This window comes from Oryctolagus cuniculus, chromosome 5, assembly GCF_051225735.1.
Source record: "Oryctolagus cuniculus isolate XC-2025 breed Fujian yellow rabbit chromosome 5, ASM5122573v1, whole genome shotgun sequence".
Classification (NCBI taxonomy): domain Eukaryota; kingdom Metazoa; phylum Chordata; class Mammalia; order Lagomorpha; family Leporidae; genus Oryctolagus; species Oryctolagus cuniculus.
The window spans coordinates 7,549,218-7,575,570 of record NC_142871.1 but is presented as its reverse complement, the minus strand read 5'-3'; the positions used below and the strand labels follow the sequence as shown (position 1 = coordinate 7,575,570).

The 26,353-nt window shown below is 60.9% G+C and overlaps 1 protein-coding gene across 7 annotated transcripts in view; it reads right to left on the bottom strand.

The window, feature by feature from the left end:
* Positions 1–10,014: 10,014 nt before the first annotated feature.
* AGPAT4 (1-acylglycerol-3-phosphate O-acyltransferase 4) overlaps positions 10,015–26,353 on the bottom strand; it is a 98,445-nt gene continuing 82,106 nt past the window's right edge. For 6 of the 7 annotated variants that reach the window (XM_051855176.3, XM_089332498.1, XM_070074596.2 and 3 more), the window contains 6 exons: positions 20,985–21,146; positions 20,204–20,357; positions 17,830–17,932; positions 14,378–14,453; positions 11,060–11,258; positions 10,015–10,253 (listed from right to left, as the gene is read on the bottom strand). In XM_051855176.3, the coding sequence (XP_051711136.1) occupies positions 10,159–10,253; positions 11,060–11,258; positions 14,378–14,453; positions 17,830–17,932; positions 20,204–20,357; positions 20,985–21,146 (789 nt within the window). In that variant the 3' untranslated portion in view covers positions 10,015–10,158. The remainder of the gene's footprint in view (positions 10,254–11,059; positions 11,259–14,377; positions 14,454–17,829; positions 17,933–20,203; positions 20,358–20,984; positions 21,147–26,353) is intronic. The other variant, XR_016233573.1, reaches the window with a different exon arrangement.

The following is a 26,353-nucleotide window of genomic DNA, read 5'->3' as shown; positions in this document are numbered from 1 at the left end:
TTGTGCAGGCGCATTCCTACTTTTTTCTTAAGTCATTTCAGTACTTTTATGTCTTTCTAGAAGTTTATCTGTTTTAGTTATCTAATTCATTGACATACACTTATTCACAATAGTTCCCCATAATATTTTTAACTTGTATAGGCCCGAGTGATGTCTGCTTTTATTCCTGATTTTAGTAATTTGTGTTTGCTCTGTCTCTGGCTCAAGATGATCAACTTATTAATTTTGTTATCTTTTCAAAGACTCAAGTTACAGTTTATTAATATTCTCTATTGTTTTCCTGGTTTCTGTTTGCATTTTTTCCATACTAATCTTTATTATTCCCTTCTTTCTGCATGCTTTGGGCTTAACTTACTGATTGTTTAAAGCATTTTCCCAAGATGAAAAGTAGTAGGTCAGCCTCTTGGCGTGGCAGGTAAAGCCTGCAACACCTGCATCCCACATGAGCGCCACTTCCTGTCCCAGCTGCTCCACTCCCGATCCAGCTCCCTGCTGATGGCCTGGGAAAAGCAATGGAGGGCGGCCCCTTTCCCATGTGGGTGACCCAGATGAGGCTCCTGGCGCCTGACTTCAGCCTGGCCCTGCCGTGGCTATCGTGACCATCTGGGGAGTGAACCAGCAGATGAAGGCCTTGCCCTCGCCCTCTCCCTATCACTTTCAAATAAAATAAATAAATATTAAAAAATATAAAAAAAGATGGAAGGTAGTAAAGCCATTTGAAAGATGGCTTCCTAGTAAGGAGGAGAGTTCCATGTAATAATGTAAAAGCAGGGGTGGATTTTCCCTTTCTAAACAGCATCTGTCTGCTGGCTGACAAGACCAGAGAGTGACAGCTACGGTTTGTATGCCTCCATGGCCTTGTCGCAGCAACGCCGCTCTGCTGCTGTGGCGTGAAAGCAGCCGTGGACGGTGTGCAAATGAATGCGCGTGGCCGGGCCCCAACCAGACTCCACGTACGCAGCAGGCTGTGGTCCAGCCCTGGGCCCCGGCCTGTGGCTTGCCAGCCCTGGCTGTAGAGCATGGAACAGAATTTAGAAACTCGGCTTCTCAGCCCGGCCAAGTGAATCTGCTACGCTAATCTAATACTCTCATCTGAAACACCAATCCGCTGTGATGCTCGGACCCACACAGGACTGTGGGCCCCGAAGTCGGAAGTCAGTGGCACCAAGTGGGTGGAAACTTCGAGCATTGGTGTTTGGGAAGTGGGCCCAGCGCGAGGTGCACATGGCTTTGGGGGTGTGCCCTCAGAACGCGGCCCTCACAAGCTGATGTGGCCTGGCTGCTCTCTGCTTCCTGGCTCTGTGTGTGGCCCTCCCCGTCCAGGTGCTCCACCAATGCCACCCTCGCCAGAGCTCGTCCAGTGGGGCTGCCCAGTCTCGGACTGATCGTCCCAAACTGAGCCCAACACAGCTCTCTGTGAAGTGGGTTTCTGCAGGGGTTTTGCTGCTGGTGACAAGCTGGCTGAAACGTACAGTGTTGTCCTCTCGAAGGGACGTCCGCTGGAGCGCAGTGGGTAGTGCTGCCTTACTCGATCATAGACTACATCTAAAGGGGAGCTGTGTTCTTAACCAGCGTGGAAGCTGGTAGACAACAAGACCAGTTCCCGTGGCCTGAGACGGAGGGCTTCACACAGCTCCAGTGCAACTCCAGCGCCATCTTGTACAGGGCACGTGGACAACGTGAGCCACTGTCCCCCAGGGCACCTGGGTAGCCTGAGGCACCTCCCCCAGGGGCACAGGCAGACCGGAGGCCCATGAATATTACACTGACAGACTCTGTCTAGGATTCAGAAGGGCTTGCACAGAAATCAGGAATGACCAAGAAGAGCTGAAGCCGGCTGCTCCTCTTTCCTGCCCTGACCAGAACTGACCAGAACTGACCAGAATTGGCCAGAACACTGTTGCAAGTGTTCCGCTTGTGCAGAAGTGAAGGCGAGCCTCGGAGCGCAGGGTCACAGGTAAGGTCACAGCACTGCTCCTGTTTTGCCCTAAGAAAGTGAATAATGCAGAAAACCAAGTCACGTGTTCATTTTTATTATATTTCCGTGCAAACCTGTCACTCAGATGTCGGCTGAGCCAAAGACACTGTGGCCAGACATGACAGGAGAGCAGTGGCTGCATGTGGAAAGAACACGCAGAGGCGGGACATGGTCAGTGAGCGGGGCGCGAGGCACAGAGGAAGCGCTCACCCGGGGAGCGGGCGGCTGGGACTCCTTCATGGCCTTGGTTTCCAGAGTGAACCTTGGCGCTGTCATCAAGAGCAATTTTCAAAAGATGGGGTCAGGCCCCACGTATGACTCACTGGTGAAAATGGTAAACTATTCTGTCTTCCACCGAGATAGAAAACTATTTTCCCCTTGTAATAACAGCATAGAGAATTGTCAGCATGTCATCCTGAAGTACCCCAACATGTCATTTCTTGCCATTTTTGACATAGCAAACCCTGTTCAATATGGCGATTCCTGCTAGGTGAAGCACTATTGAACAGAAGAGAATGGATGAGAAAAACCTCCAGTTCACTCCTAATGGGGTCAGCTTTCCTAAAAAGACCAATCAAAAACGCATTCTGATTTCAAAGCTCTATTAGGAACTGCCGATGAGTGTGTGGGCTGGGAGGGAGCAGAGAAATCTGAAATTTGGTAGGATGGTGTTTCTCGTTACTTCTTCACATAGCACGGGCGTTATCCAACTGTTACCTTTCTTGTTTGAAACAAGTGACTGGCTGGGTTGGATCAGAGCAGATTTCCAGTCTGGGGCTACTGGGAGCTTGCTGAAGGTGGCGGTTCTAGTCTGTGGGTCTGTCCTTTGAAGTGCTCTCTTCCACTCTTTCTCCCAAGTGCGTCAGTGCATTTGTTGCCGACACTGTGGTGTCTGAAGTCCCTGCCTTACACATCACCCATTCAGTGTTAGGGAAACCTCCCTGCCACGGGCTGTTCATCACTTCCTCCGTCCCCAGAACCCAGGAGCCTCCTGAACGCTGGGCCGGGCTCCCGGTCCCCTGCTTGCAGAGCACTGCCGTTTGGCCCAGTCACTGTCGCCTGCCCGGCCGTCGTCAGGTAGCCGAGTTCTCTCGTGTGTCCCTGGGCGGCCTGTGCTCAGACGTGAGACCCAGTGCGTCCCACGTGCAAGTTCATCGGCCTTCTCACCCCTGTCCCTTTTTGTATTCTGCCTCCTGCTTGACCAGGTGCCAGAGTGGCCACGTCACTGGACCCCAGGAGGCGTGTTCAGTTGCTTTCTATTTGGCTGTTCCTGTTTTAGGATCCTTTAAATTGTTGCCCTCAGTCTCCTGCTGGTGGCTGGGGGCAGCGGTGGGGGACGGCCTAGTAGTGAAGGGAAGATCATTCTGACCGCGGTACTGAGCCAGGTGGATGGGAGAGGGCGTGCGGGCTGGGCAGGTGCGCAGGGCTGCGGGCAGGGGGAGGCGTGAGCACGGAGGGGTCGAGCTGAAAGACTGGGTGCTGACAGCCGGGACAGGGAAAGGGGGGTGACCAGGGGGCTGCTGGGCCTCTCCCCGCCCCCTAAAGACAACGGGGAGGCACAGGAGAGCTCATTTTCCCAAGTCGAGTTTCGTGTCAATTTTAGTTTAATCCGTTAGGCGGGGCCTTCTAGCAGGATGTGCCACACATGGATCTTGTCTGTCTTCAACCCCCAGTAAGAAACGTGCAGCGAGTCAGAGGCAGTGCCCTGGGGTGAAGTTCCCGCCCGGTTATCAGCTGGTCATTGTGCAACACGAAGCCACCCGTGCGCCCAGGCCCCGCAGTCTCCCCAGGCCTAGGTGCTGGGCCAGGTGGCACCTGGGCCAGATGCAGGTTCGTGGGCCGGGAGCGCACTGGGACAGGCACCGTTGGGCAGGTGACTGCGTTTGTCCTGAGGGCGTCTGTCCATCTCCCAGCTGTGGCTGCTTCCCCTGCCCTCTGGAAAGCACTCCTCTTAGGGACTTGTTCCTGAACGCAAGGTGGCCTGTAAAACTCAGCCCCTCTTCTGTGTTTCCTCAGAGACCTTGCCCTGTAGTCCCCAGCAGTCCCATGAGCCCTGGCTGAAGTTGACAGAGGTGGGGCGAGAGTGCACCATTCACTTGGAGCACTCGTCCCCTAACCCCGAGCAGGTGCCTTCCACCCTGGCCCGCACCCAGGCCTCTGTCTCGATAACCGAACAAGCAAGGGAAACAGCTCCGTTCCCCATTAGCGTCCCATCCTGTGTGTGTGTGTGTGTGTGTGTGTGTGTGTGTGTGTGTTTGGGGGGGGGGGCATGGCACCTTTCATGTTTGTGTCTCATGTACAAGGAACAGAGCTCTGGTTGTACACTCGGCCGCCTGGCCCCGGGACGGAGCTCTGGTGTACCCTCGGCCACCCGGCCCCGGGACGGAGCCCTGGTGTACCCTTGGCCGCCCTGCCCCGGGACGGAGCCCTGGTGTACCCTCGGCCGCCCGGCCCCGGGACGGAGCTCTGGTGTACCCTTGGCCACCCGGCCCCAGGACGGAGCCCTGGTGTACCCTCGGCCGCCCGGCCCCGGGACGGAGCTCTGTACACTCGGCTGCCTGGCCCTGCGGTGTTGGGACCTTAGGCTGGACACACTTTGAAAGTCTGAGCCACCCTGGACTGTCTGGTCAGCTTTTCTGCCTCCTCGTATGCAAAGACACAAACTCCCCTGGTGGCCTCTCTCACCTTCCTGGAGTGCTTGGCAAAGACCTGGGTAACACTCGCCCCTGCAGGATCAGGCCGCTGACGGGCCGTGTGATTTCATTCATTTTAGGAATCCAAAGGACCTGTGACTCAGGAACCCGAGCAGAGCGTGGCCGTCAGAGATGTCCGGTCACCGCAGCACGGCAGGTGTGTCCTGGTGTGAAAGAACAGGTCTTCAAGGTAAACACGGCACAAACCTCAGCGAGAAGCGTGAACGCAGCGCGGGGGCTGCCCCAGACGCTGAGACGGGGAGGTAGGTGCTTCATGACTGCCTTTGGTGGGGGCGTCAGCTGCGGGGGGGGTGGGGGGCGCCTGCTTCGGAGCCGCGTACCCCTTGCTGGGGGACAGCTCTGTGTCATCACTCTGGGGCTCCCATGTGTTGACTGCAGAAAACGCAGCACAGGTTTGCTTTGGCCTGGCTGTGCTTCCGGGGAGAGAAGCGGAAGAACTGGGGTCCTGAGACTTCCCAAGGAGTAACCTCTTCGTGCTTCCATATTCCTGGCGGCTTGGGGGGTCGTGCAGGGGCCCAGGAGCCTGTCTGCTCAGAGAGGTGACACCCACATGAGGCACACGCCACCTACTGGGGTGGCACTTCTGAGATCCTGTTTTGACCAAAATAATGGTCATTCCAAACTGGGCCAGCTGGTGACAAACGCCGTGAGTGGTGCCGACTGTCCTGGGCCAGGAGCCACAGTGATGCGTCCTCAGGCTCGGGCGTGTCCGGTCCTTGCAGAAGCTGTGCGCCAGGCCGAGCTGTGGCAGCCTGCTGTGTTCAGCTGTGGCTTCAACTTGCCTGAAACCCTGGAAACCGTCAGAACCCAAGCCCAGTATAGGACCCAGAGGTGACGCAGAGAGCTGGGATGGCCACTCGCTGGAGACCAGGCAGCGGTGGCTCCGGGCAGACGGGGCTGTGTGGGGGCCGGGCCCCTCCCCCGCCTCGCGGGTTCTGGCACTGGAAAGGTGGCCACCTTATCCCTTGTCTGGTGCAGCTGGTGAGGATGGCATTCGGTCCCCGTTCACCCCGAGAAGATCCTTAGAAACCGCCCCACTGTGTGTAACCAGCTTTTTACCCACGCAGCCACCTGTCTGTATGTGGCTGGGGAAGAATCTAGAGAGGAGTGACAGCAGGTGGCCTCGGGTCCCCGAGTGCTGCCGGAGCAGACGCCAACGGCAGCGCTGAGTCCGGGCTGCCTGGGCCCGACGTCTCTGAAAACCCTGGGGTCACAGCACTGCCTGCAGGTGCCTTGTGCCTGCTGGCCCCGGACAGCCAGCTTGTGTGACAACTCGGCCGGGGCGTCCTGTCCCCACTGCAGCACTGCACTGGAGAACCCTTTCTCTTCCACGCAAAAGCCTGGAGCAACAGCGGACAGCGAGGGATCCCGGCCGCAGCCTGAGCCACGCACCGCTGACCGCAGGTGCAGGAAGGCAGGAGCGGTTGTCCTTAGGCGGTCATTCTCGCTGAGTGACCCTGCACTGCTGTAGTTAGGGAGGCAGAAACTCCTAACAGGACGGCGCCAGTGACCAGCTTGTGGCCGAGGACTTGGGCCTTGGCATCTGGGCCACCACTCTGCTTGAAGGCCGCTGTGGCCGAACGGCGAACAGCAGGCAGTGTCCGGCCCCCACCAGGGGCCGGGGCACTCACTGCTCCTCAGGGGACTTGCTGGGCCACACAGGAGTTGTCTCTCTCGCTCTGTCCCTAACCCAGCAGGTGACGTAAGGGGCTGGCCTGATGCTTGCGGGCAAGCTGGCGTCACCGTCCTGTTCCAGACGGCAGCAGGGACCCTGGCGGTCCGCCTGGAGACCCCTGGCTGGTCCCCTTCTCACTTCCGTATCAAGTAGGTGCTGAAGACTTCGCGAAGCCCAGGCTGTTTGGCTTCAATCCTTGGGAGCAGCGGCCAGAAGCTGCCTGGGCCCTGTCCGTGTCCATCTCCTGCACTGTCTCGACGGTCTGTTACCGCTGGATCTTACACTCATATCACTACCCCTGAGATCCGTACTTCCGGATATTAGAGAAACATTATTTTAGATTTTCTTACCACCTATTCAAAGTCTGCATGCACTTTGTTACAGGATAAAGCAGCCAGGAGACGCTCCAGTCGCTCCGTGGGGTTGCAGGAGAAAGCTTGCCGTCTCTGTAAACGCGTGAATGGGACCCACAGCCTCGCTGAGCGCTGGCTGCTTCCCCCTCCGTGTTTGCTGACTTAGCAGTCACAGGCCGGTTCCGCTGATGGTGAAGCTGCATCGTCCCAACAGTGTCTTTTAATAAAGGCTCCCGGTGAGCTGGCAGGGCGGGGCCGGCCCAGCAGCCCGGACGTGCACCGAGGGCCTCCAGGGAGGTGCACTGTGCGGCCGGACGGGCGTGTGAATGCTCAGGGGCCAGGAGCCCTATGACGCACACCACGGGATGTGTTTGGAGCATGCCTGCAAACTTTGCGTGCAGACGATCTGCTGGTGAAGAGAGGACGCCACCAGGCCATGGAATGAGCCCTCCGCAAACCGCACCGGAGAGCGCTCTGCCCCGGCGGCACCATCGACAAAGTTCCCACAGAACGCTCTCCCTGGAGTGCTCGGCTTGCACAAGGCGCCTGGGCTGTGGAGCGGGCGGTCCTGGGCGTCTGCGTGCAGCCGTCAGCTCCCCTGCACTGCTGCGGCGGGCTGTGGTCTCCTTACAACTCGGACTGTGCTGAGACGTGGGTCCCCGTCGCCGCTTTATGTCCCTGGTGGCTCTCCCCACGTGACTGTCCAAGCTGGGGTCTGACCTGGATGTCGAGAGCATGTGCCGGGTGGAGTGGAGCCGCATGCCTGCGGCGAGTATGAACGGGTGCCGGAAGCCCCCACGCGGAGGCTGCTGCCCTGCAGGGAGACAGTCGGCAGGGGTGAGCCGAGCTCCGCAGACTCCTGTCCACGGTGAAGCCAGCAAGATGTAAGGCAGAGCGAGCGGCCCGAGGAGCGTGTCTGTGTCACTGGCTTGTCTTGGCAAACAGTACAGCAGGCACAAGCGACACCGTGCACTCGCTCACCGCTGGCAAAGGCCCGCCTGCAGAGAGCCGTGTGCGCTCTGCACCGCCTGTCGGTGTTTCTGTGGATGCACAGGGTTTGGAAGCCTCCAGGTCTCGTGTTGCCACTGTGAGAAGTGCCCTAGGGTGGTTGTCCAGCTCCATACCCCAGCTGCTGGGGCCCTGGGGTGGACATGCTTGTCCGTGGGCTCTGGCACCTGACGGCGGTGCGGCAGTCGGGATGCGGCACGGCCAGGTCTGGCGAGGACAGCTTCCTGAGCCCGGCACCTGCTAGTGCGCGATGGCCGGGCTCCGGCCCAGCTCGCGTCTCACTCGCTTACTTGCAGCCATCACTGTGGCGTGTTAGCCGAGGGCGAGGAAGCCAGAACGCTCGCTCACGGTTGGTTTTGTGCCAGGAGGGAGAAACAGTGTTAGAAGTCTGCAGTGGGTCAGATGTGTAAATGATGAGTGACTCATTGGTTCAGTCGGGACAGGACAAGCCAATAAACGATGGGAGGGAGGGAGGGAGAGGGCGGGTGTCCCCCTGTGGCTTCCAGCAGGGTGCCGAGTTCCCTGACTGTAAGCTGAGGGTCTGGGCTGTGGCTGCGGCCTCCGCGCTGGCCCTGCATGGCTGTTGGACTGCAGTCAGTTTGCCTTCTCTGCCTGTTCCTGGCCACAGAGCAGTCTCAGCAGGGCTCGCCTGAGCTCCACCAAGACGGAGATGCCAGAAGCAAAACCCGCAGTCCATGATGCTCTCCTTGGGGGATGGAGCGATGGCCTCAAGTCCATGGGCTTTGAATTTGTAGAAAAATGTAAATACCGTGGGCACCAGACAGGGCTCTGCAAAGACACCACGGCCCCCATGCCAGCTGCGGGTTAGAGATGGGAGTGGGACAGTGAAGTTCTTCGTAGGGACACCAGTCCCTGTCGTTAAGGAACCGCGGAGGAAGTGACCCTGCTCCCATCAGGACAGTCCTCCCGATGGGTGTGGCAGGCGGCAGGTCTCTCCCCACACTCTCGTGTCCTAAGACAATTAAAAACCTGCACTCCCTTGGTTCTGCCCAGGGGGGTGCTGCCTGCACCTGCCACCAACCTTGGCCACTTTGCTCGTCGTGTGTTTGGAGCCAGATCCAACCTAGCAAAGCTGGATGCCGGTGGGTGCCTTCCTTGGGGGGGGGGTTCCAGGAGAGGGAAGGGGTGTGTGGTCAGGACGTGGGTCGCTTCTGCGTCGGGTGGGGAAATGACAGGAAGCGGTGCGTGTCCCTCAAGGTCATTTCTGAGTGTGGGGACATGGAGGCAGCCTCTGACTGCTCATCTCCTGATTCGTCATGTTTGGGGTTCTCCAGGGTGGCGCTCTTCACCCTCGGAACCACCCAGGAGGACGGCGCTCTCACGGAGAGGTAGGAGGCCTGCCCAGACTCCACAGCACGTGGGCTGCAGCGCGGGTCCCCCAGAGATGCCCAGCTACTCACAGGGACACCCCCAGGGCCCCTCCCACACTCCTTGTCCCACAAGTGAGCCAGAATTGGTCCCCAGTACATGATGGTCCCTTAGGCAGAGACAGCATCTCTCTTCGGGTGTGGTAAACACTTAGTGCTACACGTCTACAGCTCAGTGGCTTCCAGAACCACAGCAGGGTGGGTGGGGCTCCCGCCGGGCAGCACGTGGCCACCTCCAGGACAAGGACGTGCACCAGTGCCCTCCGCCTCTCAGAGAACTCCCCGCCTTCTCCCCTCCTGGGTGTGGGTCTGGCCTCTGGGCCGACAGCAGCCTGCCCACTGCCCATTACCCCACGGGGCACCCGTGCTTGCTAGCCCTGGGCTCGGTCAGAGGGTCCCCAGTCCTGGTGGCTGCCGCCGCAGTGTTTTATAAAGCAGCCCTGGCTGTGCTGTGACTGCAGGGGGCGCCAGTGGGTGTAAGGCCTCACGTGTCGCCACACGACGCCCATGATTCTTGTGCTTCACCGTCAGTTTCTTTAGGGATTTGGGCCTGAGCGTGGGAACTCAGTGGTCAGCCTCCCAGCACCTGTCCCCGTGTCCCCAGACACCAGCCCTCACCCCTGGGCAGCTCCTCCTGCAAGAGCACCGACCACAAGGCGGAGGTGCGATGGAGAACGGAGGGGGCGTCCGTGTAGACATGGGGGCCAGGACTCTGCGTGATTGGGTGTTCTTACTAAAGCCCCTTTCACTGTCTGGCCATCAAGGGTTACGGAACACTGCACCGGAGGGTGAGAGGGACACCCCTTCCCTCCCCCCATCAGACGGGCCTCACCCTCCAGCTCGCGCCCATCCACTCACCCACGCCCACACCAAGAAGAAAAAGCCAGCACCCACTGAATGGTGAGGAAAAGGGTTTAAGAGCATCTCCTCCCCGTGCGGCGCCGCCAGCCGCCTCCCTGCCGGGGAGCCCGCGGCCTGCAGGGAGCCCGAGCCGCGGCCACCAGTTCCCCAAGGTTCCCTTAGGCACACACCGCGGCCCAAGTCAGTCATTCTGTTTCTGCCTGCTGTCCACGTTGCCGTAGGCGGAGCCCTTGTCGATTTCCGTCACGCCAATCATCCATCGGACGCCCATGGAAGCTGCAGAGGTGGGAAGAGCAGGGTGAGGACAGTCCAAGAGCCCCGGAAGCCGGCTGGCTGCAGGTAGCCCGCATCAGCGGAGCGCCGATGGGTCCTGGGTGCTGGCTCATGACCCCAGCTTGACAGTCACCCCAGGCCTGGACATCTACGTGGGCCTGGGTTCCAGCACCGCTCGGGGGCAGCCGCTCCTGATGGCAGGGCCCACATGAAGCTGGAATGCAGGAACTCCAGCTCAGAGGTTGCAGAGGAAGGCCCTCCCTCCCGGGAGGCAGACTTGGGGCACTCTCCCGGGGCCAAGACCACGCCTCCACGTGCGAGCACCGGACCCAGGGCTGACGGGAACGGATACGCCTGGACTCCGGTGCACGAGCCTGGGGGTCTGCAAGCTGCCTGTGCAGCCGCCACGTGGGTCATTTACAAAGGGGCGGCTTCTGCTCGGGGCCGGCTCTCGGGGGACCCGACTCAGAAGGCCCCTGCTGCACTATCAGCCATGGAAATGAGACTTGGAGGGTGCAGGAGCAAGAGCAGTGTGCACACTGCCGTGCGAGGCCTGGGGGGGGAGCGGCGATGCACCCAGCGCCCAGGCACCACCACTGGGGCCCAGGCTCGAGGCTGAGGAGGCACTGGCCAACGGGGCCAGATCGTGAGACTCCCGCAATCCCTGGGGGGTGGCTTTGGCCAGGGCTCTCGCTGTTACGTGCAAATTGGCTCCAGAAATGCCCCAGTAGCCAGGGTGGAGTCCGGCCCAGGCCCAGGGCCCCTCACGGCCACTGAGGGTGGGTGTCCTCGTCTCCGAGCCCACTTACCCACAAAGAAGACGAGGAGGAAGCTGGCCAGTGTCAGGGACGAGCCGCTGCTGACCGTGTTGACCACGAACTGGAAGAAGGGGTAGAGCAGCAGGGAGGCCCAGAAGAGCCAGTTGATGATGGCCCAGGGCCGCCGCGGGGGCACCCGGGGCGTCTCTGGGAAGATGCCGGTCCTGTGGTATTCCTCCTGAAAGGCGTCCTGGGACAGAGAGAGGAGGGGACCCTCAGATGCCAGCAGCGCCCCCGCCACTCCTACCCCGAGTACCTGCACGGGACGTGTGGAGAGGACAGGAGTGCCTGCCTCGGGCAGCCTGGGTCAGCTCGGAGCTGACGTGGGGCAGGAGTCTGGTCTCTGAGCCCCGGCTCCTGCTCTGTCTAAATGGGCAGCCGTGCCTTCCAGGAGAGGTTGCTGGGAGAAAGGCCCAGGCCAGGCCCTGGAGAACTGGAGGGACCTGACCCGTGGTGAGGTGCTCCATCACCCCCTCTTTCCTGCCTCGGGATCTGTGACTGCTATGGCTACCGGGGTGGCCAGAGAGGCGACCGGGTTCATTGTGGCCTCGCTCATGGGAGCAGCTTCTCCGTAGGTCCCCCCAACTTGGAACCAAACAGCTGAACCCCCAGAGCACTGAGGTCCCCAGGTGGCTGGCAGAAAACCCACTCCAGGCCCAGCATCCGGCTCAGTGCCACGCACAGGCGAGACTGACGTGTCTCTCCCCTAAGTCTCTGATGCAATGGGACCCCCAGTTCAGACACGAAGCGGGGTTCAGCCTCTGGTTGCCCCGGGAGCAGGGCAGGTGACGTGAGGGAGGGAAGCAGGAGGACCCAGGTTGCGGAAGAGGAGCTGGGGGCGGAGACTGGCACCCCAACAGTGCAGGCTCTGAGGCTGAGCCCTAGGGAGCAAGTTGGAGCCACCCAGCCACAGGCCACCAATCCAACACCTGCGGGAACATCACGGGGCCAGCAGTGGCCACAGAGTCAGCCCCAGCTGGCAACCCTGAACTGGCCTAGAAACGTCCCAGTCTGCTAAGGAGTCAAGTTCTCTGGAAAAAGCCAAGACCTGAGATGCGCGGCTTTGCCCTCTAACTTGACTGGAGAAGTCTCAGTGTGCTGCCCGCCCGTTCTCTCCCAGTCCGGGAGTAGTGAGCACCACACTGCTCTTCTGACCTCTCAGAATCCTCGTTAGCCCACTACCGGACAGTCCTGGAGAGGCCACAGACGTCACTCACTGTGGCTACTCCAGTCAAGCAATCATGGGACAATTGACAGGGTCAAGACAGGGAGGGGTAACGGGAGTAGTGACTGGACGGAGCGTGTGGACGTGCACCTGAGGGCTCATTCGCCTCCCTGCAGAACTGGTGGTGGCCAGTCCCTTCCCACGTGGTACTATGAGGTGGGCGGGCACTGAGGGCGTGGCTTCCATCTCGTGGCCAGGACACGCGTGCCGATCTGTGCCATTCCCAGGGGTCAGCAGGTCAGCTTCTCATCAACTCTGAAGATTTGCTTTCTCTGCTTTGTCCGGAAAACACGCCCCTCCCTTCTCACTAGTGACGTAACTGCGGGGGGAACTCCTGCCGACCCTGGGGGCGGGGTCCCGTCCCCAGCAATAGCAGGTGCATGTGTTAACTCGGTTCCCCTTACTGCACAGCACAGCGGACTTCAGAACACCCGTGGAAAATGGAACTGAGAGATGTTAATTCTCATGCAAAAAACATGCAACTCGATGTAGAACTGTTTAATGATGAACTTCCTGGAGACGCCTCGTAAAGTCTGCCTGCGCGGGAAGGACGATTCAGGGGGCTTCTGGCTTCATTCTGTGTGTTGTTGTCATGCAGCATGGTCCAGGTGGCCCGGGAGATGTGGTCACAGAGAGACGGGGAGCTGCTGTGTTCCCAGGAAGAGGCTTCGGCCCACAGGCCCCAAGGACGGGCAGAGTCCCTGCGGGAGTGGACATCACGGACGCAGGGGCCGGTGCACCTGCGGGGCTTCTCCCACTGCGCAGGCAGAGGAAACACTCGGACTGCAGAATGCAAAGTTACGCCCTGTTCGGTCCAAAAAGGTGGTTCTGGGGTGACAGGTGCATCCTGGGAGCTGCCATGGCCCCGAAGGCGGCTGTGGGACGGCGTGACATCTCCAAGCCCACGGGCAGCCCCTGTGTGCCGCCAAGCCGGAAGTGCGAGCATGCCTCATGAAGAAGTGTGTTCAACCCGACTCAGGGGGGGCAGATCTGTGGGTTTCTCTGTGTCACATCCACACTCGGACTGAAGACAGGGCCCGCACAGCCCAGGTGCAAGGCTGCCCTGAACTCCCAGGTCGGGGTCGGCGGGCTCGCCTCTGCACAAAGTCATTTGCAGGAAGAGCTGCTGAGCACAGTGGCCCAGGAAATCCCAGGAGCGCCTCAGAAAGCAGCGTGACACCGGGACAGGTCCAGGGAGCAGGCTGTCCCGGGGGGCCACTCCCACTCCACCCTGCAAGGGAGAGGCCAGCTTCATGGGCTCCCGGGCGGTGGCTGCGGCCCCATGGTGCCTGGCTGAGCTGCAGACTGTCCCATCACTCTGAGCCCAGGTCTCCCATGTGTAGCATAAGGGCCGCCATGCTCATCTGCAGAGAGCAAACCGTCCCCAGAGGCCACGCCTGAGCGCAGGAGGGGAAAGCCGCTCCCCAGGCGGGGGCCTCGTTACCACCTGTTTGCTGGTGTGGCTCCTCAGGGAAGGGTTCGTTCCAGAAGCCTTTGGAGCGCTTTTCTTTTGGCTGAAAATGCATTTTTTAATACCGACCCTGTGATGGAGCCAGAGAACAGAGCAAGGAAGACGCTGCCCGCTGCGTGCAAGCCGGGGGAGGAATTCACTCGGCGTTTGGCTGTGGGGGCCACAGCACCTCACTGACCCGGAATCTCGTGGGCCAAAAGCTTCCGGCTCCTGCATCAGACACCGCCTGCCCTGGGAGCAGCTTCCCGGAGGACACGGCGGATGGAAGAGCGTCAGGACCGTGCGTCCGCGAACTGCGTGTCTCTGGGGCTGAGGGTTGGACCCACGTCCTGGCAGGTGCTCAGGAGCAGGGCCGAGCCTGGCCAGGGCTCAGGGGGGCCTCTCAGGCTTCCCTCCAAGGCCAGAGGCAGTGGACACCGCCCAGGAATGCGCGGCCAGGACCTGGTAGCTGCGGCACCCACACTAGTGTCAGGGTTTCTGTGAAGCCCCCTTAGGAACCAGCCTTGCCGCAACCTCCTCCCTGTTAGGGAGTGAACCCTCCAGGATCACGCCCAGCGGGCTGTGCGGTGTCAGGCTGCCACGCCCGGTGGGCCGGAGGCCACAGAACACTGACCTTCTCCTGGTAGAGCTTGTGGAGCCAGGCCGAGCACTGGTCCTCGTCTTCCGGGATCTCTGCCATGGGGATCCGCCTGCAACACAGAGCGGCTGGCAATGAGGCGGTGCCGGCGCCCCGCGCACACCCACCTGCACAGCACCGGTGCTCGCCACACTGCCGCGTGGGGGCCGAGCGTAACAGGGTGGACAGGACGAGGCCAGCGTGGGTGACACAGCGCTCCCCATCTCCCCACCCCCCTCCCGAGGGGCCCCCAGCTTCCACGCGGGACCCATGCTGAGGGGGGACCTGCTAGGAATCACCTGGGCAGGTAACAAGTTTGCAGCGACAGCAGAGCCTCGGCCAGCACTGAGGCTGGCCTTCTGCCACATGTGGGGCGTGTACAGGGACCCCTGCAGCCCTCTGTCCCCCCATGCGGTGTCACACAGCCCGCCCTGGGCAAAGGCAGGAGCCCCCATGCCTGGCTTCCCTTTGTCCCCAGGCTGCTGGCTCCGGACGTCCAGGAACGTTCATCCCATCACAGCGCCATGGTCTGTGACAAGGAGCACCAGGACCTCATCTCGGGGGCCACGCTGGGTCCCTGCGCCAGGACGCTGGCCTCGCCTTCAGGGCCAGCAGGCACAAAGGTACGACTTTCACACAACAGACCCGCCCCGTGAGCGCCTCTGCCGATGCTTCTCCTCTCGTGACCCCCACCCCCGGGCACTGCCACACGGGGCTCTGCCGTGGGCTGCAGGCCGTGGGCAGCATTGCTCTGCGGGGACAGTGGCCGCCGCGCCGCTCCCGGGAGCCTGTCCGGTGCGGGACTCTGCCTGCGCCTCAGACGTTTGCAGGGAGGGTTTACTGAGAGGCTGGGCCTGGCTTTCACAGTTTGTGCACAGTCAACCTGTTACTCCCACGCGCTTCTGAAGGGCCCGCACACACAGACGAGGTGGGACGTGGGCCGAGCGGCCTGGCCGGGGCCCGGCTTCAGTGGGTGAACTTGGCGGTGTAGTTTCCCCACAGATGAGGGACAAAAAAAGTTCACGGAGAAGGAATCTCAAAGGTTTGCTGTATGCAGATTCTGAAATGCACGCAAAATGCCTGTTGCCAAAAATCTGCGTGGATTTCAAATTGTTTTGTATCAAAGTAACTTTCCTTTCCGTTGTTTTTATGTGAACCTTTTAAATCCCCTAGAATGCTCCAGAGAGAAATGGCACCCGGCTGGGGCTTTCCCCAAATCCCCAGAGCCCAGCCGGCCCCAGGCCAGCTCCTGCCCAGGGCCCAAGGGACTCGGCGGCACAAAGGCACTCTGTCCCGGGCGAGGTCACCTTTGAGAAGGTGGGGGCTGCCCCACCCTCCCAGGCCCGAAACCTGAGCAGTAAGGCAGACTGCCAACTGCATGTCAGACAGCAGGGCGGGGGGCCACGGTGGCTGAGACACCACTGGACTCGGGCGTCCCACAGCGGAGGGCCTGGCTCGGGTCCCAGCGCTGCCACCTGCCAATGCGCCAGAGAGGCAGCGAGTGACGCTCCGGCGAGCTGGGTCCCTGCCACCCCCAGGGAAGACCCAGGGTGGGATCCTGGCTTTGGGGTTGGCACAGCCCAGCCGCGGTTGCAGGCATCTGAAGGGTGGACCGCAGGGTGGCAGAGCTCTGTGTCTGCCTGTCTCTACCTTTCAGATTTAAAGAGACAGCAGTAATGATGATGCTTCTGTTCTGCACGGAGAGCCGGGGCTGTTTCCAGGTAGGAAGCGATGTAACCCAGGCTACGGAAACTCCTCCCAGAGAGGTCTCGCTCTCTTTTTTTTTTTTTTTTTTTAATAGGCAGAGTGGATAGTGAGAGAGAGAGAGAGAGAGAGAAAGGTCTTCCTTTTTGCCGTTGGTTCACTCTCCAATGGCTGCACCGCGCTGATCCGAAGGCAGGAGCCAGGTGCTTCTCCTGTTCTCCCATGGGGTGCAGGGCCCAAGCACTTGGGCCATCCTCCACTGCACTCCCGGGCCACAGCAGAGAGCTGGCCTGGAAGAGGGGCAACCGGGACAGAATCCGGCGCCCCAACCGGGACTAGAACCCGGTGTGCCGGCGCCGCTAGGTGGAGGATTAGCCTATTAAGCTGCGGCGCCGGCCACCAGAGAGGTCTCTTATGGGAGTGGTCAGCCGCCAACTGCCCTGTGCTGTAACTTGGCAGCTGTAAGCAAAGAGTTGTAAACTACTTGGCGAGCTGCCCAATGGGCGTCTCAGCCTCCTGCTTAGCCCCAGAGACGGTGACCTCCCCCGACCTGGCAGGCTGGCTGTCCACTGTGGGCCACACCCACAGCCTCTTGCTGCTGGCTCCCACCAGTCATGGGGCCATTCTGCGGTGGATGGACAGATGAAGGGAGTTTCTCACAGATGTGCTTTCTGATTTTCTTTTTGAAGAGTTAGGGAGAGGGAGGGACGGATCTTCCATCCTCTGGTTCACTTGCCAAATGCCCACAAGGGCTGGGACGGGGCCAGGGCGGAGCCAGGAACTCCATCCAGGTCGCCCATTGGGGTGCAGGAGCCCAAGCACTTGGGTCATCTTCCACTGCTTTCCCAGGTGCATTAGCAGGGAGCTGGACTGGAAGTGGGGCAGCCGGGACCTGAACTGGCGCCCATATGGGATGCTGGTATTGCAGGCAGCGGATTTACCCGCTTCGCCACAGCCCCTGTCCTAAGGTCTTGGTTTCACTAACATTGTTAATAGCCTACAACGTAACACGCAGGCAAGGTACCACAGAGATCGTCTCCATCCCCTTGTAGCCACAGCCACTGTCTGTGTGCATTTCTACGCAGCAGGCCCATCTTCCAAGATCATCCCTGCATTCTCCACCTCAAAACCACTGATTGGCCGGCGCCGCGGCTCACTAGGCTAATCCTCCGCCTTGCAGCGCCGGCACACCGGGTTCTAGTCCCGGTCGGGGCGCCGGATTCTGTCCCGGTTGCCCCTCTTCCAGGCCAGCTCTCTGCTGTGGCCAGGGAGTGCAGTGGAGGATGGCCCAAGTGCTTGGGCCCTGCACCCCATGGGAGACCAGGAGAAGCACCTGGCTCCTGCCATCGGATCAGCGCGGTGCGCAGGCTGCAGCGGCCATCGGAGGGTGAACCAATGGCAAAGGAGGACCTTTCTCTCTGTCTCTCTCACTGTCCACTCTGCCTGTCAAAAAATAAATAAATAAATAAATAAAAAATAAAAAAAAAAAACACTGATTATAAAATGCTGTTGTCCTTGATCCAGTCCGAGCTCTGTGATAAGAATGAGCTGGTGCCAGAGGGTCAGGACGCAGCTGGGAGGAAAGCAGGCTGTGCCAGGCCGTCTCCGAGCCCACAACGCCACCACGGACCGTAACAGGGCGCAAGCAGGCACAGGTGGCTCGGGAAGACGGTCTCCAGGTCACCTGTGGGTTCTTTCCTCTGAGTGGGCGGTGTCTTTTCCGGAAGGGAACGGAGCCGACTCACCTCACGTAGAAATCTGCGTGATATTTCTTTCCATTTAGGACTCCCAGCAGGGTTGGGTTCTCGTTATTTCTGAAATTGAGTGTACAGTCATATACAGCTGAAACTACAAAAATAAAACAAACACAAAGCAGTATATAGCGTGTGAACCCACTTCTGTTTAGCAGACACACATTGGAAGACAACGATCAAATCACACGCTGGGTATCTGTGTGTGGCAGGGTGCAGGGCCCTTGTCCAGGGTCCAGGTGCTCCACACGGAACACCTGCTGTCTGTTACCAGAAACCCCCACCGCAGCTCGGTTATGGAGAATGGCCCTTAGAGGGTCTGGCCGCAGTGCTGGCAGGGGCGGAGCCGGATGCACGAGGAAAATGACTTGCAACTTAGTAACATGCAGAACATCGCCCTCTCAGGGCAGCCAAGCCGGCAGGTGCACAACCGGTGCCGGCAGTAAGAGTAGTTCAAGGCACGCTCCCCAGGAACGTGGCCACGTACAAATGGTGTAGCTATTCCAGTATTTCTGTTCCCTAAGGACTGGAAACTCCTCGGGGGACCGAGTTATGTTGCAATCTTCGTGGTTCTGCTCGGCAGTAAGACCACCTGTCAGCGGTACTCAGGGACCCAGGGCCTGGCTCACGCACCAAGGACAGAAAAACGTGTGATACCGAGTGTGGGGAGGCCCTGGTAGGAACCAGTGGCCGCTGCGTCCAGGAGTGCAGGGAGTTTGGGGGCTCCCAAGTGCCAGTCCAGAGCCACCTGTTCCTGGTGAGGGGCCTTTTCTGGTACAACCTCAGCCCTCTTGACCCAGTGACGGGAGAGTGGGCAATGCAGGAGGGGCTGTGACCACTGGGCACAGACTCGGGGCTGGCCAGCGCCCCAGCCTCCAGGAGGCCCGGGCAGAGGAGGAGCTGGGAGGGCGGCCCTGCCATGGCCATGGGTGCTGCAGGCCCAGGAAGCCACCGAGACTCCAGAAGCCACTTCCTCTCCTCGCTGGCAGGGAACTGGCCGCCGAGGTGTGGCAGGGACGGAGGGGCTGTGTGTGGGGGGGGGGGGGGCGGGGCGGTGGCAGGGTGCTGCTCCAGGGGACAGCAGTCAGGAAGCAGCGTGGGGAGAGTGCGGGTGACAAGACACCCGCTGGGGCTGTGCTGCCGCACAGGGGTGGAGCCGCTGCTCTCGACACCTGCTTCCCACGTGGGTGTGCCAGCCCAGGTCCCCGCTGCTCCACTTCCAATCCAGCTCCCTGCTAACACGCCCGAGAGGGCCCAAGTCCCAGCACCACTGCCACCCATGCGGGTGACTCGGACGAAGTTCCTGGCTCCTGGCTCCTGGCTCAGCCTGGGCTGCTGCGGTCACCTGGGGAGTGAACCAGCAGATGGAAGGACCCCCCCAACCCCCCGCAATCTTTCAGGTAAACTCTAAGGGAAGCAGCAGCAGCCAGCTGAGCATCCTGGTTGGACCCCGCGGCCCGCACTGGAGCAGGGCCGGGCTCTTCAGTGGTGCGCAGTGCAAATCATGCCAGGGCCAGGCCAGGAGTGCTGACCTGGGTCATGAGCCACAGCTGGGCGGCTCCACAAGTCGACAGGGCACTTGGCACTTCTCGGAGGCCCACTAGAGGTCCAAGGCCAAGTGGGGCTGGGGTCCCTGGCGATCCTGCCATAAGGTGGACATCGCCACACAGGGTGGCTCACGTGGGGCAACCCCTGCACCCCAATATAGCCCCTGGGAGTCTGGGTGCCATCCTGGCATAAAGCCCGGGTTGCCAGCAGGGCAGGACCAGAAACCACAGATGCCCAGGCTCTGGCCATGAGCCCGGCCCTCCCTCGGCTGGCCTGGTGCACAGGGCACATCCCTGGGCTGTCCTCAGGTTTGGAGCTGTGTGCAGGCCTCGGCCACCAGGTGGCACCAGGGAGGGGGCTGTAAGGGAGCATCAAGCCTGGGGTTTTCTAACCCAAGGCGAAAGGCCAGACGCAGATGGGATTCTGTCTTCCTCATCTTACAGTGGTGGGCAAGGGCTTACATCTTACAGGCAAGGGCTCCTCATCTGCAGGCAGCTGACGGGCAATCGACGCCAAACAAAAACCCCAAACCTCAAAACAAACCCAAGGGGCGACCTGGGGTCTGCCAGGTGAGCCCAGGTGAGCATGCAGTGAGCCTGCAGTACCAGCACCGAGCAGCAGAGGGCGGTGTGCGCTCAGACACCAGGCGGCAGTGCCAACCAGGAGTGCCAGGTGGGCTCTGAAGCCCCTGAAACCAATGCACGGCCACTCCAGTTTGTGGCCAGGTAGGCAGCACTGCCGGGGAATGCTCTGATGATCAGAGGGCACTGGGCCTGCTTTCCTGCTGGAGCGAGGGCCTGCGGACACTGTGTTCGCTTACCTACGTCTCTCAGACACCTCACGGTCACGGCGAAGCCCTTGGTGCGGGGCAGCAGGTGATGCTTGAGGCTGGGCAGCCCCTTGGCCCGGGCCACCTGCATGCTGATCTGGTGCTTCTTCTCCGTGAACCGCGTGCCCTCACAGTGGATCAGGAACTGCAAGGGAGGGCACAGTCACCGGGGGCCAGGGCCACGCCCGGCCTCCCACCACAGCATGCAGCCATGCATGGCTATAGTCACACACACAGGGCCTCGGTCACACACACACCACGCAGAGCCATGCACAGCTACAGTCACACACACACACACACACACACATAGCCTCACACATCACACAGACCCATGCATGGCTATACTCTCTCTCTCTCTCACACACACACACACACACACACACACAAACAGGGCCATGCACGGCCTCAGTCACACGAGGCTCCCAGCCACAGATGCGCGGTGGCCTCACCACCCTGTGGTCAGTGCCCACCCCACGGCCACGGCAGGCCACTGGACGTCAGGTGCGGCCACCCCACGGCCACAGTGGGCCACAGGACATCAGGTGCGGCCACCCCACGGCCACAGTGGGCCACTGGACGTCAGGTGCGGCCACCCCACGGCCAGTGCGGGCCACAGGACGTCAGGTGCGGCCACCCCACGGCCAGTGCGGGCCACAAGACGTCAGGTGCGGCCACCCCACGGCCATGATGGGCCACAAGACGTCAGGTGCGGCCACCCCACGGCCACGGCGGGCCACAGGACGTCAGGTGCGGCCACCCCCGGCCCACGCACGAGGTACTTCTCAGGGTAGTCGCGGAGGTGCAGCAGGCTGGTGGCCACAGTCTTGCGGTCCTGCTCCCACTTGCGCGAGCAGAAGATCATCTCCGTGAAGTACCACATCCAGCCGACGATGGGCACGTACGCCAGCTCCTTCTTGGCCAGCACCTTGGAGTTCTGAAACGGCAGGGCCCAGGGCGTCGGTGAGCCCGGGGGTCGTCTCCCACGGCTGCTGAGCTCAGGGGCGAAGAAGGGGTGTGTTCTCACCAGGGGGGCTTCGGAGGAAAGTTCTGGAACATGGCAAGAGCAAGGCATGGTCCTGGGGCCCTCCCCCCATGTCAGCCAGAGGCCAAGGCCGTCCCACAGCCAGGCGGGGACTTGGGGGAGGCAGCAGGCTCCCAGCGGAGCCCCCCCTGGCCGCGAGGGTTTCTAGGTCACCTCCTCATTTGGGCCCCTGAGCCCCGGCCCCCTCTCGGTGACAGGTGTGCAGCCCTTCCAGGCTGACCTCACTTGGCTCCCAGCCAGCGAGGCAGACGGGGATGGCGCCTGGCCAGGTTCTCAGCCCCAGGCAGGTGAAGGAGCTGGCCACAGTCCCAGACCCGGGGGCGGGGGCGTGCTCTGGCTGTGCCCAGCCGGACAGCTCCCAAGCTGGAAACGGCGTGCGTGGCCGCCACAGCTGGCCCAAGGCTGGCTCTGGGTACGCGCACTTGACCCACTGCAGGCTGGACTGCTGTGGGGACTCTGCTGAGGCCCACGTCCCACTTTGCACCCAGTGGAGTTGGCTCCCGTATCTGCTGCCCAGGAACGCCTCCAAGGCCCTCCCTCCTCCTCCCTCCTCCCCTCCCTTCCCCAAGGCCCTCCCTCCTCCTCCCTCCTCCCCTCCCTTCCCCAAGGCCCTCCCTCCCCTCCCTTCCCCAGGGCCCTCTCTCCTCCCCTCTCCTCCCCTACCTCCTCCCCTCCCTTCCCCAAGGCCCTCCCTCCCCTCCCTCCCCCCCTCCTCTCCCTTCCCCAAGGCCCTCCCTCCCCTCCCTCCTTCCCTCCCTCCCTCCTCCTCTCCCTTCCCCAAGGCCCCCTCTCCTCCTCCCTCCTCCCCTACCTCCTCCTCTCCCTTCCCCAAGGCCCTCCCTCCTCCTCTCCCTTCCTCAGCATCCTCCCTCCTCCCCTCCCTCCTCCTCTCCCTCCTCCTCTCCCTCCCCAAGGCCCTCTCTCCTCCTCTCCCTCCTCCTCTCCCTTCCCCAAGGCTCTCCCTCCCCTCCCTCCTCCTCTCCCTTCCCCAAGGCCCTCTCTCCTCTCTCTCCCTCCCCGCCACGACGGCCGAGGTACAGCCCAGCATGGGAACAATAGGCCACGTGCCCCCTGCACAGGGCCAGGCGCCCCAGCCACCTGCGGCCTTCCTCTGAGAGACGGCAGACTTCCCCAGGCTGAGAGCGCACAGGCCCCTTTCGAAGCTGGGGTTTGTTTTTCAACTGGCCTCTAACTCCCGAGAACCGTGTGAATTCTCTGTCAATTCCAAACCAGCAGGACTAGGCACCCAGCTATACAGACGACCGAGCTCAGACGTGAAGTGACCGTCCCGGAATCCCGTGGCCTGCGGCTCAGAGCCGGGAAGGAGAATTCAGGCCCAGTGTCCGCGTGAGGCTGAAGCCTGGGCCGCCCCCACACCGAGCCACGTTCGTCAGTCTCCTTTTGTCCCTAGGCTGATGTGCCCTGGGTCCTGAGTGCCAGAGCCCTGCCCGTGTCGCCCGCTGGTCACCGGCTCCAGGGCGAGGGGCAAGAGTGGGCAGTAAGATGGCCAGGTCTGTGGAGGGCTGCGTGGGGTGGGGTGGGGGGTCTTGGGGAGGGTTCTGCTCCCTGATAGAGCGTCTTCCTGCCTCCAGCACCTGGCTGTGATGTCAGGGCACAGCAGAGGGGCGGGGCCACAGGGCTGCTGCCCCCGGACAGGATTCACTAAGCTCTGATTCTCCTGGACTCTCCCGGGCCCATCAGAGCGGCCTGCGCAGGTGGCAGCGGCTTGAGAGAGGACATACAAGACAAGACGCCAGTTCCACCAATCCCTTGGAAGGTAAACCTGACGGGATTTACCACGAGGGCAGACGTCCCAACGGATCCACCTGCATACAAGTGCGTCTAGCAGACACAGCATGGGCACAGGCACAGCAGGCCACAAGGGGGCGCAGGTGTGCTACATGTCCCTCAGGACATCAGACCCTACACAGGTCAAAGTTTACTGAACTCTCTGAATGTGTGTGTGTGTGTTTGGGGGGGTGCAGAGCCCCATCTTTCCACAGAGGCCCACTCCGTCCATGGTCAGGATCAACTCATACCAACAGCCAGGCCCAGGAGCCTGGAGGTCAGCTCGGGCAGTCCCCTGGGTGACCCCGGTGCAGGCGTGAGCCACTGAGGGAAGGAGCTGCCTCAGAGAAGCCCCGGGGCGTGGCGGCTGTCACCTCTCCTCTCCCCGCTGGGCTCCCCGGCCTCGGAGAGGGCCCTGCTAGGGACGGCTGCCCACCCTGAGACGTGCACATGACGGGACGGCAGGCGCGCGGGCACCCTGGCCTGTGGTGCACCTGTGACGCCTCCCCTCCTGGAAGCGCCCCTGGGAACCCGCAGAGGTGGCGATCAGGGCTGGGCCGGGCACACAGGCCACGCCAGCGCCCTGCACGGCGAGCAGGGCCACGCTCCCTGGTTCTCAGACCCAGCGCTGCTCCCGCAGGTGCCTCGGTCAGCCGAGGTCACCCAGGTCGTTTATTCCCACCAAATACATAACGGGGCACCTCAAGTGGGATTCAGAAAACAGCAAGACTGAAGGGTCTACACACACTTCTCCTTGACTACAAGCTGTGTCTGTGTGTGTGTGTGTGTGAGTGTCTCTGTGAGGGTCTGTGTCCGTCTGTACCTCTGTGTTAGGGTGTGTGTGTATCTGTATGGGTGAGTATGTATATGCATATGTGTATCTGTGTGTCTATGTACGTATGTGTCTATATGCATGGGTGTGGCTCATGGCTATGTGTGTGTCTGTTACGTTGTCTGTGCCTGTGTATCTGCCTATCTGTATGTCAATGTGTGTGTGTCTTTGGGTGTATGTGTATAATGTGTCTATATGCATGTGTGTGCCTGCATGCCTGTGTGTATATAAGTGTGTGGCTCATGGCTTTGTATGTGTGTGTGTCTGTGTTATGTTGTCTGTGCCTGTGTGTCTATCTGTGTGTGTCTTTGGGTGTTTGTGTACATGAATGTGTCTATATGTGTGCGTGTCTGTAATCTTTGGGCCTATTTGCGTCTGTGTGTATGTTGTCTATGTGTGTGTGTCGCTGGGACTATGTGCCTATGTACAAGTGTGTGTGTGTGTGTGCTCTGTGGGACTATGTGTGTCTTTGCATATGTACAAGTGTGTGTCTGTATGTTGTTTATGTGTGTGTGCCTATCTATGAATGTCTGTGTGTGTGTGTGTCTCTTTGGGCCTATGTGTGTCTGCATATGAACAACTGTGTGTCTGTATGTTGTCTATGCGTGTGTGCCTGAGTGTCCCTGTGTGTGCCCATCGAAGGTGAGAGACAACATCTGTGCCAGGGAGGGTGAGCGAATGTGAGCCAGCCCTGTGCATGCTGTGGTCTCTCGCTCTCTGCTTCCCAGACGAGGACCGCCAACACTGGCTCCTGTCCTGGTGCCCGGCGCCCTGGAGCAGGAGGTGTCTGCTAAACAGTCGCAAGAAGCAAAGGCCAACCCAAGCCCGAGGCAGGTGGCTGTGAGAAAGAGCAGGTCAGCAGTGGGGCGGGGCAGCATGGCCTGGGGCAGAGCCAAGGGTGTGAAGGGGCTGCAGGCAGCTCCCTGGCAAGCGCCACTCTAAGCCAGCCCGGTGTCACCAGCAGTCAGCGTGGGCAGACCAGTGTCCTTGGCACACCCCACTTGGGACTTCGCTTTCAATACCAAGTGCACGCTGGTGTTTCCAGGACAACGCTCGGGGATGAACGCAGGTGCCGCTGTGCGTCTGGGAGCTGCCTGCTTCGTTCCCCGGCTACCTGCATGTCACCGCTCCCCTGGGTCCCTTCTGTGTGTGTGCCAGATCCCAGCAAGCCTGGCACAGTGGGTGACGTCACGGACAGAAGTCCCTGGCGCTCAGGGCACAGGGGCAGAACCAGCAGCCAGAGCCCCAGAGAACCCTGGGTGGGGCTGGCAGGGGCGGGGCGGGGAGGGCGTTTCCCACACACTCGGGTGATGCCAGCATTGGCAGGGGTGTACACCACCCACCAGAGCCGACAGCACCAGGGCTGCGGCTGTGCCTGTCACGAGAGACCTCCCCCGAGAGCAGTCGGCCAGCAGGTGTGGGTGAAGAAACCGGGGCAGGCAGGCATCTAGCCATGCCTGCCGCTGCCTGACAGTGGGGGGCTCTCCCAGATCCTACCTGCTCTGTCCCGGGTGCTGAAGCAGGTGAGCCCTTCCTGCCACCACCTCCTCACAGCAGTGGATGAAGGGGGACACAGGCCAAGAAAGCAGGGCTCACGGCACCCCACCTGGTGCTGGGCACTGCACCTGGGCTCCCAAACACTTCAAAAGGGGGAAGATCTACTGAGCTTCAGAACACCCCCCCCCCCCAGCCATAAATGCAGGAGCCAGCGTCAGGTGCACAGGGCTGGGACTGAGCCCAGCTGTCTCTGCCTGCACGAGCCGTCTCCCTGCCACCTTAGCAGCTGTCATGGAGCCGCAGGGAGAAACCGACCGACTCGTGCCCGGGGATTCCAGTGCACAGAACACACAGACGTGCCTCCCAGTGTCTCCCCTTTGTTGTTCAGTTGTGGAAACGCGGGAAGCCTACAATCTGAGGGCTGGTTATCACCCAGGGGGCCTGCCGGAAGTAACAGTCCTGCAGCCTTTGCAGACAGATCTGTGTTGTCCTGCAGAGAAATTCCAGCTGGAAAAGTGATCCTCCTATGGTCCAGCTCTGAGACTCGCAGGTTTCACACGTGTGCCATCTCGCTCAGCAAGAACCACGCTTCCCTGCCCCGGGAAACCAGAGCTCTGGCCGCCGGGCCTCAGTGCCCGTGTCGGCTTCTCAGTGAGCTTCCAGAGTTTTCTGACACCTGGGTGGCTGTTTCGCTGGGAGCTGTGCAGGCTGCCCCTTGGCTGTGCTGGCGCCAGCCCTTGTGACTGATCTGGCTCAGCAGGTCCAACGTCATCCCACAGTGACCTTGAGACACAGACACGGGGCCGGCAGAGAAAGGAGGACTTGGGTGTGCCCAGCCATGCCCCGGCAGGGACCTCAGCCACCGGGCAGACCGTCACTGAGTAGGCACGTCATTCACCACCTCCCGGCTTCCCACCCCTCTCCCTAGCCTCATAACTACCCCTCCCCCAGCCCTCTCGTGCCCTCCTAGTTTGTTCCAAGG